Source organism: Euleptes europaea, chromosome 4 (assembly GCF_029931775.1).
Source record: "Euleptes europaea isolate rEulEur1 chromosome 4, rEulEur1.hap1, whole genome shotgun sequence".
Taxonomy (NCBI): domain Eukaryota; kingdom Metazoa; phylum Chordata; class Lepidosauria; order Squamata; family Sphaerodactylidae; genus Euleptes; species Euleptes europaea.
Window position 1 is genome coordinate 9,706,891 of NC_079315.1, and position 13,721 is coordinate 9,720,611.

The following is a 13,721-nucleotide window of genomic DNA, read 5'->3' on the forward strand; positions in this document are numbered from 1 at the left end:
GGCCTGAAGGCTGACCTAAAGGTTTGGGAAAGATTTTAGAGCAATGTTTCGGCCGTTGTTTGCTGGATGATGACACAAACTTTCTCAAGGGAGCAAGGATGGGGGCAGCTGAGAATGTGTTTTCGACAAGGGGGTCAGGCAAGGCCACCTGGAAGGCAGAGGTCAGCTTGGTCTGTTCCGAGCACTCCGTAAGAGGCGAGCTTTTAGGGTTTAAAACTGGGCCGGCACGCCAGGTTCTGCGGCTGGTCAGCAGGACCCCTTGCCCCAGAGAGAGCCTTGCCCCAGCTCTGGGCCCTAGAGAATGAAAGAAAGAGGAAGGCTGTGGTCTTTGCAGGTAATGTTGGAGGGGGGGGGAGAGAGAGAATTGCCCCTGGGGCCTCTGGAGAAAGGCTGAAGGCTGCGGGAGGTGTGTATTCAGCAGTGCAGGTGGGAGGGCAATGGTTAAAGGTGCATGGGGGGAAAACCATGTTTGCATGTAGTGGTGGGAGTAATAAGTCCCTAGCACTGGTGAGTGTGCTCCTGGCATGTACATTAACTTTTACATTAGGTGTGTGAGAGACAATGGCTGCTTTCACACATGTTGGATAATGCCCTTTCAATGCACTTTAGCAATCATTTGCAATGTAGGAAAATCCACTTTCAAACGATTGCTAAAGCACATTATCCGATGTGTGCGAAAGCAGCCATTGTGAGGAAAATCCACTTTCAAACAATTGCTCGAGGGCATTGAAAGTGCATTATCTGACATGTGTGAAGGCAGCCATTGTTAGGAAAATCCACTTTCAAACAATTGCTCAAGAGCATTGAAAGTGCATTATCTGATGTGTATGAAAGCATGTGTATGAAATTGATATCCTCTTGTTGCTGGTGGCTGGGACAGTGGGCTTCCAGAGGGCCCCTGGGGAGACTGGAAGCCAGCGGCGTGCTGGTTTTTGTCTACACCAGCCGTCCTCCTTTAACTTCCTTTTCCCTTCCTTGTTTTTTCAGCTGCGATGAAAAAGGTAAGGTCCCTCCGCGACCCCTCCTCCAAGATGTCAAAGTCCGACCCTCAGAAGTTAGCCACAGTGGGCATAACCGACAGCCCCGAAGAGATCCTGCTGAAATTCCGCAAGGCCGTAACAGACTTCACGTCCGAGGTGACCTACGAGCCGGACCACCGCCCCGGCGTCTCCAATCTCGTAACCATCCACTCTGCCGTCACAGGGCTCGGCGTGGAGGAGGTGGTGCGTCAGAGCGTCGGCCTGGAGACTGCCCGTTACAAGGCCGTAGTGGCAGAGGCGGTCATTGCAAAACTTGCGCCGATCAGGGGCGAGTTTGAGAGACTAAGAGAAGACGGGGCTTACCTGGAGCAGGTTTTACGGACCGGAGCAGAAAAGGCCAAAAGTCTCGCGGCTCCAGTATATCGGGAAGTCAAAAAGCTAGTGGGGTTTCATTAATCCCAAGGGGAAAGCAGCCAGGACCTTCTCGGGTATTCTTTTTAGTGGACCGGGGTCATCTTGACCCCACAATCTTCCAGGAAGTCCCCTTTGTAAAAGTGGGGAATCAGAAGAGCTGTCTGACTGAATGTCCTCTTTCGCACTCAGATCCTCACATGTAATGTTTCCAGGCCGCAACCAGGCGTGTCTGTGTGTGTGGGAGGGTGAAGTAGCCTCAGCTTCCCTCTCCCCTTTTCTCCACAGGCCCTTCTTTTGTCTTCTCCCCCCTCCTCATGCTGTAGGACAACCCTGGCTTGCAGCTCAGTGAAGGAGGGGAGGACTCCCACCAGGGCCGGGGGGAAGGAACAGGCAGGAGAGAGCCTGGCTTGCGTCTGCTTCATCCAGACCTTAAAAGGGACATTCATTCATTGGCAGCGGCTGTTTGGCGGCGGTACCTGGGTTCGGCAGCCACGCTCACAAAACTGCGTGCGTGGAAATGTTTTGGAACTTTTCCTGCGAGGGGGGTTTGGCCAGCCTCTTTGCAAAACTTGGCAGAATGATACTTCAAACCCCACTGCGAGGTTCAGTTAGTATGGCCCTCTATTCTTGCAGGGGGTGAGAGAGGCCGTTCCACCTTGAAGTGGTTTTTTAAAAGGTTAACGCTGGAATGCACACAACACCCCAGCGGCAGCGACGCAAGATGTTAGAAATAAATTGTCAGGATTCCTTTGAGGGTATATTTTATTCCATTGGCTGGATTGGGCTTCGCTGGCGCAGACCCCTATGGGGTCCCCTACTGCCGTGGGCCCAAACAGGAATTCATGTGGGGGCATCCTTGACTGGATCCCTGAGAAGTAATTTAAAAGAAGAGTTAATTTTTATGCCGAAATTTTCTCTACGGGCGCTTTCACACATGCCAAATAATGCACTTTCAATCCCCTTCCAATGCACTTTGCAGATGGATTTTACTGTGTGAGGTGGCAAAATCCACTTTCAAACAATCGCTAAAGTGCATTATTCAGCATGTGTGAAAGCGCCCTACCTTTAAGGAGTCTCAAAGTGGCTTACAATCGCCTTCCTTTCCACCCTCACAACAAGCATCTTAAAGACTAACAAAATTTCTGGCAGGGTATAAGCTTTCCTGAGTCACTTCTCACCCCTTCAGATCTAAAGAAGTGAGCTGTGGCTCATGAAAGCTCATAATCCTGCCAGGAATTTTGTTAGTCTCTGAGGTGCTACTGGACTCTTGCTCTTCTCTGCTGCTACAGACAGACTAACAGGGCTACCCATCGTGATCTAACAGACACCTGGTGAGGTAAGTGAGGCCGAGAGAGTTCTGAGAGAACCGTGACTGGCCCAAGGTCACCCAGCAGGCTTTATGTGTAGGAGTGGGGAAACCAACTCGATTCACCAGATTAGAGTCCGCCGCTCATGTAGAGGAAGTGGGGAATCAAACCTGGCTCTCCAGATTAGAGTCCGCCACTCATGTGGAGGAGTGAGGAACCAAACCTGGCTCTCCAGATTGGAATCCTCCGCTCTTCACCACACCGTGCTTGCGGTGCAAAAAAGCAGCTGAATCAGAAAGGGTTATGAATAGGGCTGCAGTGCTGGGCGGATTGATGTCCCCCCCCCCCCCAGTTGTTTTTCCAGGCACAAAACCCCACTACAGCTTTTCAGTCTTAACGGTAGAGGGGGCAACTGCCTCTTTGCTTTTCCTACTGGCATTTGGAGCCATGGGGTAAAGAGGGGGCATTTTCAAACAGGTGAATGCTATATGGAGAATCCCCTCCCGCCGTACCTAACATTGTGGTTGTGATAATTTTGGGGGCCCTCTGCAGTTGTTGTTTTTTGCAGCGGTATTATATAGAGCCAGCCATGGTGTAATGGTTAAAGTATGACTGGAAAAAGAAGGGTGGGGAGAGAAACCCAACCTGGGAATCAAAGGAAACGAAAGAAGAAGAGTTGATTTTTATATGCCGACTTTCTCTGCCACTTAAGGGAGACTCAAACGGCTTACAATCGCCTTCCCTCCCCCTCCCCACAACAAACACCCTGTGAGGTAGGTGAGGCTGAGAGAGCTGTGACTAGCCCAAGGTCACCCAGCTGGCTTTGTGTGTAGGAGTGGGGGAACAAATCCAGTTCCCCAGATTAGCCTCTGCCACTCATGTGGGGGAGTGGGGAATTGAACCCGGTTCTCCAGCCCAGACTCCACTGCTCCAAACCACCGCTCTTATCCACTACACCACGCTGGCTACATGACGTATAAGCAAATAAAACTATTTTTTATTATATTGTGCACCAATACTGGGCCTACAATGCAGGCTACCACCTAAAACGCATGAACAAATGTCAACAACACATGCTCGTTTGATGTCAATACATAAAATGACCAAACTAAAACCAGAAGCATTTCGGCCTTATATAGGTGGTCATACCTCAGTGGTCATACATAAAACAATTTTATAATACACATCCTGACATATACATACACGTTATACAAGGTAAAGGACATATAAAGGTCTTTTAATTTGTGTGGCTTTATGTAGTAACGTTCAGTCCATGTGTGTTAGCATGGCTCTGCAGCTCACTCGTATATGATATGCTTCTCAGGATTTGTATAACATCACCAAGCGTGAAAGAAAGAGTCAATACTCTCTGCCATGGAATTTTGTTGGGTGACCTTGGGCCTGTCACATGCTCTCAGCCTCGACCTTGGCAGATATTTGGATGGGAGACCTCCAAGGAATACCAGAAGAAGAGTTGGTTTTTATATGCCGACTTTCTCTACCACTTAACGGAGACTCAAACCGGCGTACAATCCCCTTCCCTTCCCTTCCCCACAACAGACACCCTGTGAGGGAGGTGGGGCGGAGAGAGCTGTGACTAGCCCAAGGTCACCCAGCTGCTTCATGCAGAGGAGTGGGGGAAACAAATCCAGTTCACCAGATTAGCCTCCGCCGCTCATGTGGAGGAGTGGGGGATCAAACCCGTTTCTCCGGATCCACCGCTCCAAACCACTGCTCTTAACCACTGCACCACGCTGGCTCCCAGGGTCGTGAGGTGGAGTCAGGCAATGGCAAACCACTTCTGAACGATACTCGCCTTGAAAACTACAATTTCACCATATGTCAGCTGTGACTTTATGGCACATATATATATGTGGCATATATATATATAGGCAAAGGATCCATTTGCACAGAAGATGAGTATTGTGGCCCAAACCCTGGAGTTTGCGGAAAGAGCTGCGGAATAGCAACAGCCTTCCGCTACCGAATCGACACCAACCGATCTGTGACAACAGTGAAGTATCAGATGTGTTTAAATTTGGCTGATGCTTAAAAATGAATGATGCTAGCTCAAATAATCCATTTCCACATGCTGGATGGCAGGATGCTGGATCTCCCAAAACCTCAAAGCTTCTATCCGGCATTAATTTAACGTCACCCGCCGGTGGTCCTTACAGTTTCTGCCTCCCCCCCACAAAAAAAAAACAACGGCATGTGCTTTTAGCACATTATTGGACATGCTGTATAAACATTTTTAGTGACACCAATAACAGAGCAATAAAAGGTTTGGTGCAAAGAGCTGCCAGTACCGGAAACCGCATAAGAATGAAGGAGGGTGTTCTAGCAATATTCAGCTGACGCTTGGCAAGAACCTAAAGGAATAAACCGGGGCTGGAGCAGGCAAAGTCATTTGAAAATAATCCGGGCTGTAAATCAAAATTAGAAGTATTGCTTTAGAAGATAAAATACGTGAAATGATGAGACCTCCGGCCACCAAATAGCCGGAGGTCCCATCAGGGAAAGAAGGATGGCCTGGGTGTTTTCTCTTGCGAAGAAGCTGTGTGGGTAGTTTGAGGGGCCGAAGAATGCCTTGCGGCCTGGATCTGGGAACCTGCCCCCTTTGTTGCGAGGGCACTCCGGTGATCTTTCCGTATTTTGAAATATTTGCATATACATAATGTATCTTGGGGATGGGACCCAAGTCTAAACACGAAATTCATTGATGTTTCATATACAGTTTATATACGTAGCCTGAATGTAATTTAAACAATATTTTTTAATAATTTTGTGTACATTGAACCGTCAGGAAGCAGCTTGGAGTGCTGCTGCGGGCCAGCGAGTAATGTCCACATTTCGGACCTTTCCGTATTTTGGATGTCCAGATAAGAGATACTCAACCTGAACCCCTCCTTTCTCCCAGTGGGGACCCAAAAAGGCTTATACCCTTCTCCTTTCCTCCACTTTATCCTCACAACAACCCTGTAAGGTCTGCCAGGCTGAGGGTTTGACTGTCCCGAAGTCCCCCAGCAGGTTTCCATGTCAGAGTGGGCATTTGAACCTGAATCACCCCGATCCTAGCCAGGCACTCCACCCATACACGACGCTGGCCCCAGCTCCCTCCTCTGGCTCTTTGCCTCTTTTCTGACCACAGGTAGCCACGGGACAGACCTTCCAACCCAACACACCAGTGGCAGGGAAGAGCACTTCAAGATCTCGGCAATCGCTTTGAGTCTCCGTGAGAAGGCAGACTCTAAATGGCGGAAATAAATAAATCAGAGTTCTGGGCCAGGGGAAAGGGAGTTCAGCTACCTGCATAACTGATGGACATGCCTAATTTCTCCAACGTGATGTTGCCTACCTCTGTATCTGTGCGCCATCAGTGTGTCTGCCACCCCTACCTCCTGAGAAACCTTTTGGGTATTTTGGCTGACATAGCCTAGACCCTAGCAAAGAAAATGGATCTAGCTTTACAAACAAGCGGGGGGAAATCTGAGATTTTGTGGCACTCCCTACCCCAGGATGTGGTGACAGCTGCCAATTTGGAAGGCTTTAAGAGGGGAGTGGACATGTTCATGGAGGAGAGGGGTATTCATGGCTACTAGTCAGAATGGATTCTAGCCATGTTGCATACCTATTCTCTCCAGGATCAGAGGAGCATGCCTATTATATTAGGTGCTGTGGAACACAGGCGGGATAATGCTGCTGCAGTCATCTTGCTTGTGGGCTTCCGGACTTGATGGGCCTTGGTCTGATCCAGCATGGCCTTTGTTATGTTCTTAAAAAGGCAAAGGTCCCCCGTGCAAGCACCGGGTCATTCCTGGGTGACGCCACATCCCGACGTTTACTAGGCAGACTTTGTTTATGGGGCGGCTTGCCAGTGCCTTCCCCAGTCATCTTCCCTTTACCCCCAGCAAGCTGGGTACTCCTTTTACCGACCTCGGAAGGATGGAAGCCTGAGTCAGCCTTGAGCCGGCTGAGTTTGAGCTCAGTGTGAGCCGAAACAAACTTTCGTTGGGATCGAACTCAGGTCGTGAGCAGAGCTTGTACTGCAATACTGCAGCTTACCACTCTGCGCCATGGGGCTCTTATAATTATTCTTATGTTCTTACCTTCATATTATAATTAAATTATATACAGTTATATTAGGTGCTGTGGAACACAGGCAAGATGCTGCTGCAGTTGTCTTGCTTGTGGGCTTCCTAGAGGCACCTGGTTGGCCACTGTGTGAACAGACTGCTGGACTTGATGGGCCTTGGTCTGATCCAGCAGGGCTTTTCTTCCATTCTTATTATAATTATATATAATTATATTGGGTGCTGTGGAACACAGGCAGGACATTGCTGCTGCAGTTGTCTTGCTTGTGGGCTTCCTAGAGGCACCTGGTTGGCCACTTTGTGAACAGACTGCTGGACTTGATAGGCCTTGGTCTGATCCAGCACGGATTTTCTTATGTTCTTATTATAATTATATACAGTTATATTAGGTGCTGTGGAACCCAGGTAGGATGCTGCTGCAGTCGTCTTGTTTGTGGGCTTCCTAGAGGCACCTGCTTGGTCACTGTGTGAACGGACTGCTGGACTTGTTGGGCCTTGGTCTGATCCAGCAGGGCCTTTCTTATGTTCTTGCTAGATTTTCCAGTAGCTGCAGTCTGCTGATGTCTTCAGCTCATTTTGAAAGCTTCTGTGGGAACAACGCGTTGGAGGCACGTTCCCAGCCTACGTACCAGGCAGCAGTGCTCGGGGCTGTTGTGAATAGAAGTTCTAGGTGCTCGGACCGGTTGTCCTCTCCAAGGGCCAGGAAATCTAGACGTCTGATGAGGTTGGGCTGCTGAAAGGGTCCTTGGAAGCACCAAAGATGATCCGAGGCCCGCCCCTCCCTGGGGTGGCTTTTGAGTCTCTCTCACCCTGCCGGCTGAATGCAGAGAGGGGAAATTCCCCCTTGTGGCAAGGTGCTGTCTCTCCCTCTCTGATCCTTGTGAGGAAGCAAGGGCAACCCAGAAGGAGCCATTGCTTCAGGTGAACACCAGGGGGCAGATCGTAGTCTCAAATGCGGGGCTTTCTGTTCAGGGAGGGACAGAGCAGAGTGTACTTAACTGCTTGCAGTCTCTGCTCCCTTTCAGGCGGGGTGTGTGTGTGTGTGGGGGGGGGGGCTGGCAAACACACAGGTTTGCCACCTCCGGAGGAGGAAGGGACAGCCGATGCCAGCTGTTTGGTGACTGCGCCTTTCCAAAATGCTGTCTCTGCTGGCCCTGACACTCCCCACCTTTTAAGCTATCCATCCTGAAAACGGTGTGAGCAGAGCAGCCCCTAGGCCCGCTGGGGCCCTTTCACCCATGCTCACGAATTCCCTTTCAGCCTACTTCCAATGCACTTTTGCAACTGGATCTGACTGTGTGAAATGGAAAAATCCACTTGCAAACTGTGTGAAATGGCAAAATCCACTTGCAAACGATCCAGAAGGGAAGACGTGATAGATATCTATAAAATTATGCATGGTTTGGAGAGAGGGGACAGGGAGTGCTACTCATGAAATAAATGGTGTATTTCGCCTTGCGGCGGTCTCTGCTTGTGGATCGGGGCCAAGGATGCCCTTGTAAGGCGAAGGGGAGGGTGTTGGGGGAGGCAACGAGAAAGGAGGTGCTTGGCCTGCTCTCCCCTGAACGTTACCTGGGTGCAAAATGTGTTCTGCAATTCCTCCCTCCCTGAAAGCTTTCTGACAGAAGCATGGCGTGGACAGGCTGACGTCAAGCAATAGTGGTGGTGGAAAGTACTGTCAAGCCGCAGCCAAATTACAGCAGCAATCCTTGTAGGGCTTTCAAGGCAAGAGATGCTCAGAGGTGGTTTTGCCGTTGCCTGCCTCTGTGTAGCAACCCCGGGCTCCTTTGGTGGTCTCCTATCCAGGGCTGGTTCTACCATTAAGGCGAACTAGGCGGTTGCCTAGGAGGCAGACCTCAGACGGGCACAGAACTGGCCCAAGGGGCACAGTTTTAAACCAATTTGTTTCTCGAAAAAATGCAGCTGACAATTTATATTTATTTTAAGATAAAACAGTGCCATGGAATATAATTAATGGTTGGTTGGTAGGTAGGTAGGTGGATAGATAGATAGAATTATAACGTCTTATGAGGTTTTGTGCTTTTATTTTTCTACAAGATATCTGTTTTTGAAAATTGGTTGGCAATTGGGGAGGGCACACATAGTTAGCCGTGCCTAGGGTGCAAAAATGACTGGCACCGGCCCTGCTCCCATCCAAGGCCCCAGGTTCAATCCCCGGCATCTCCAGTTAAAGGGACTAGGCAAGTAGGTGATGGGAAAGCCCTCCGCCTGAGACCCTGGAGAGCCGCTGCCGGTCTGAGTAGACAATACTGTCTTTGATTGACCAGGGGTGGGGTGTCCATGTGTTCAAGTCTAACCTTGGGGTGGTGAGGGGGGGACCTCTACCAGCAAACGCCCCTGATGGGGTCATAGAAGGGGAGAATAACTTGTGAGGGGGGGCATGCCATTCAGGACCCCAAAGAGAGAGAGAGGGAGACTGAGCTTTAGCAATAGCCAACACTGTTGGAAGAGTTGCAATGTATAGGGAGCAAATGAACTGAGAAGAAGATCCCAGCAGGGGGCGGGCAAGTGGTCAGCTAGTTAGGGCTGTAAGGTTGGAGACCTTTCCACCCTTTTTCACACCTCTTTTCTGTCCTTAGACTGATATTTTTAGGGGTCCTTTTCCTCCTCCTTCTTGGAAGTCCTCCTACCCTCTCCCTCCCTCCTTGGCTAGATCGACAGCTAGCGGCTCTGTCTCTCAGCTTTCCTATCCTAAAATGTAGTTCCCTCAATAAAGGCAACTTTATCTTTAATCGGTAAGTCTGACCCTTCGCTGCGTACTTAGCGTTCTCTGCCAACAGACCCTCAGCCTGGCATCTCGTCCAACCAGACATTCCTGGGGAGTTCCGTGTCCATAATTACCGGACTTCAGTATCGGTGCGCCTGAGAACTGAGGTTGTTGGGTTTTTTTTTTTTAATGTGTGTTAAGTGCCGTCAAGTAGCTTCCGACTCATGGCGACCCTATGAATGAAAGTCCTCCAAAACGTCCTATCTTTGACAGCCTTGCTCAGATCTTGCAAACTGAGGGCTGTGGCTTCCTTTATTGAGTCCATCCATCTCTTGTTGGGTCTTCCTCTTTTCCTGCTGCCCTCAACTTTTCCTAGCATGACTGTTTTTTCCAGTGACTCTTGTGATCTCATGATGTGACCAAAATAGGATAGCCTCAATTTAATCATTTTAGCTTCTAGGGTCAGTTCAGGCTTGATTTGATCTATAACCCACTGATTTGGTTTTTTGGCAGTCCAGGGTATCCGACCCATCACACTCTCCTCCAACACCACATTTCAAAGGAATCTATTTTCTTCCTATCAGCTTTCTGCACTGTCCAGCTTTCACACCCATACATAGTAATAGGGAACACGGTGGCATGAATTAATCTAGTTTTGGTGGCCAGTGACACATCCTTACACTTCAAAATCTTTTCTAGCTCCTTCATGGCTGCCCGTCCCAGTCTCAATCTCCTTCTGATTTCTTGGCTGCAGTCTCCCTTTGGGTTGATGGTGGAGCCAAGGAATAGAAAGTCTTGAACAATTTCAATTTCCTCATTGTCAACCTTAAAGTTGTGTAATTCTCCTGTAGTCATTACTACAGGATACTACTATTTTTTAACACACACACCCCAAAAAAATCCCTGGGAGGTTAAGACGCGATGCCAAAGGCACCTGTGGACCCAGAGCGAGAGTCGTGCCTGCACGCGGGGCAAGTTCCTTCTTTGGAGGGGAGCCGTGGTCTGCAGAGAGGCTTGGCGGGTGGGGGGGAGGAGTGGGGGGCGACCTCCTCCTTCCAAGCGCTTTGAAGTCGCCACTACCGCGGCTCTTCCCTTCACCCCGCTTCGGTCTCCAGATGCGGGGAGGGAGATCCTGGCTTTGATCTTCCAACGCGGCCATTCATCCCCCCTTGCTTTTTTGTGATTTTTTTTTGTGGGAGGGGGGAGAGGGTTGAGTAAGGAAGGGCCTAATGGCAACCATGCAAGGGATGAAGTCACAGGGTGGGGTGGGGGAGGGGGCAGCAGAGAACTAAGGTGTGCGTTTTTTTTTGGGGGGGGGAATCCGAAGGGCTTCTAAACTAAGAACCTCGCGGAGCATCTGGTGGGTTGGGGGGGCTTCCCTCCCTCTTTCCAATCTAGCAGGGGAGCCCCTCGGGGGTGGGGCAGGAGAGAGCAAGGGTTTGTAAGAAGGAGAGGGGGGTAGGACAAGGGGTGGAAAAGAGAGTCCGGATTTTTGCCAGCCCCTTCAGATTCCACTCCCACTCACCCACCCCCAGGAGCAAGGCCAAAGTCTTTCAACACAAACAGGGCGGCAGATTTCGGGCAAATCTTGGGAATGCAAGAATGCAGGCGAGAGAGCTTCTCTTTTCCTTGGGGAGAACTCGACGATCCGGTATGGAGTCAAGCTGGAGATTTCCCTGCCTCTGGCCTAAGCCACGTGGTGTCCGGTGGCGATTCTCTTAATATACTGTATATAAAGCAAACGCTTTACATCTGGGTTCGTTTGAATCGAGAGTCTATAGCAATGAATGGGACTAGAAACCTGCCCAACGGGCCCAAAAATCCAGTCTAGACTCGAACCAATCGAAACCCCCTACTGTCAAACGATCGGAGTTCGCCTTCAGCGATTCCAGGACATACCAGGAGGGGCTGTGGCTCAGTGGTAGAGCATCTGCTTGGTATGCAGAAGGTCCCAGGTTCAATCCCGGGCATCTCCAGTTAAAGGGACCAGGCAAGTAGGTGATGTGAAAGACCTCTGCCTGAGAGCCTGGAGAGCCGCTGCCTGTCTGAGTAGACAATATTGACTTTGATGGACCAAGGGTCTGATTCAGTAGAAGACAGATTCATGCGTTCATGTGTACTCCCTAAAAAAGTCAAATTGTACGATATTCATGATCGGGATAGGATTATCTGTCAATATAGTTTTGCTGCTGCAAGGATTGTGATAGCTAGAGTATGGAAACAAACAAGTAAACCCTCAATTATAGAATGGAGAGAGAAAGTGTGGTTATATATGAGGATGGCCAGATTAACGGAAATTCTGCATGGAAATGATTTGGAAGAATTTAAGTTAACATGGTTTAAGGCCACCTCATATTGGGATAAGTTGGCAAAAATGGATTTTACTTTGTTATTTAGTGAGCTATAGAAAATTATTTTTTAAGCAACATTAGAATTTAGATAATTAATAAATAAAGCTACCGGACACTTCTATGGAAGTCACGGTGATGGGTCACTTTTGGTGGGTGGGGGGAAAGGGTATTTTTCTTTTGATGAATGTATTAAAAAATGAAATGTATTCAATATGTTATGTGAATACCCTTTTATATCTATATATATATATATTTTCTTTTTTTTCTTGTTTCTTTTTTCTTTTCTTTTCTTTTTTGTATTGTAAAATTCAATAAAAAATTATATATATAAAAAAAGTCAAATTGTGCGCAACGTTGATAGCGCAATTTGCGTTGGGATGTGTTTTAGGAATATATTCCGGAATGTGACTGCAGCCGCCAGGGGGCGCTCAAGAACAATCGCTTTCATCCGAACCTGGGAAGGCTTTTGATCTGGAAAGGAATTGGAATATCTCTTGATTCCTTCTAAGGAATTAGCCTAGCGGAAATTCAAGACCCATTATGCATTTCGTTTCGTTATTTATTTACTCTGGCATTTATTTAGGAGAAACTGGACCCGGAGGATAGTGCACACTTTAAAAAAATCGTTTGTGTAACATTGTTAAGAATCTTTTTTTTTTTTAAAGCATAAGTCTCATAAAACAGCAATCCAGATAAATTAGAAATGGTTAAAGTTAACGTGGCTGTTACGAATTTCGGCTAAAAATGAATTAGACACACTAAAGCTAAACTAGTAGAAAAGGGCAAGAGTCCAGTAGCACCTTAAAGACTAACAAAAATATTTTCTGGTAGGGTATGAGCTTTCGTGAGCCACAGCTCACTTCTTCAGATACAGCTAGAATGTGAATCCATCGGTCTTTAAGTAGAGGAGCAGTATGTAAATGTGAATAGCAGGCTTGATTGGATTATTTTCTGGTAGGGTATGAGCTCACTTCTTCAGATACCTACAGCTAAACTAGTTTATTAAAAAGTGAGAGGGAGGAATCCTCCCTGGGAATCTTCAAATGTACTAATAAAATTCTAAAACAGGGCATTGTATCCTTCAAATTCAAAAGTTCTCTTTGAATGAATATATTTTATGGCTGAAATATGGAATACATTCCCTTGTCCCTTATATCCCTGGTACAGCTAGCCCATTGCCCTTGAAAATAGGTACCAGTATATATTTTAGTATATTTTCAGGCCAGGGTATTTGAGAAGCCAGTATTTACTCTGGATTCTGAGATGCATTTGGAGATTCATACTGAGTATCCAGTATGTAAGCCATGTGGTTGTTAAAAAGTGTTGCTCTGAGACCAGAGTTCAAATCCCCACTTAGCCCTGAATCCATGTGACCTTGGGCCAGTCCCACGCTCACTGTAACCTACCTCGCAGGGTTGTTGCGAGGAGAGGGGAGGGGGGAAGGAAAGATCTCCTTCCAGTCACAAGTGAAATTTTTAACCTTCTAGGCTAAAGAGTTCTTGACATCTTTCCTCTCCTCTTACAGAGCCCTCTTTCTTGGCGATTCAGACTATTGAGAGTGTGTGTGGGGAATTAACCAACCTGATTAATTGTCGATGGGAGGTGGTGTGGGGAAATGCAAATAATTTTTGTTTTGAAATAATTTCATGCAGATTACCAAAGCATTGTTAGCCGCCTTGAACCACCAGAAAGGGAGGGATACAGATGTTCAAATAAACAAATATGGGGCCTGGACCTGGTCAGTCCTCTGCCCCCTCCCTTAAAAGTGTCAGATTGGGATCTGGGAGACCCAGGTTCCAATCCCCCACTCCGTGGAAACTCTCTGGGAGACCTGAGGACAGTCACAT

General features: G+C 48.1%; 1 protein-coding gene across 1 annotated transcript in view; it reads left to right on the top strand.

Annotated features, from left to right (window-relative positions):
- The window catches only part of WARS2 (tryptophanyl tRNA synthetase 2, mitochondrial), a 38,129-nt gene extending 36,686 nt beyond the window's left edge, over positions 1-1,443 (top strand). The window contains exon 8 of the mRNA XM_056848399.1: positions 988-1,443. Within this exon, the coding sequence (XP_056704377.1) occupies positions 988-1,436 (449 nt within the window). The 3' untranslated portion in view covers positions 1,437-1,443. The remainder of the gene's footprint in view (positions 1-987) is intronic.
- Positions 1,444-13,721: the final 12,278 nt, after the last annotated feature.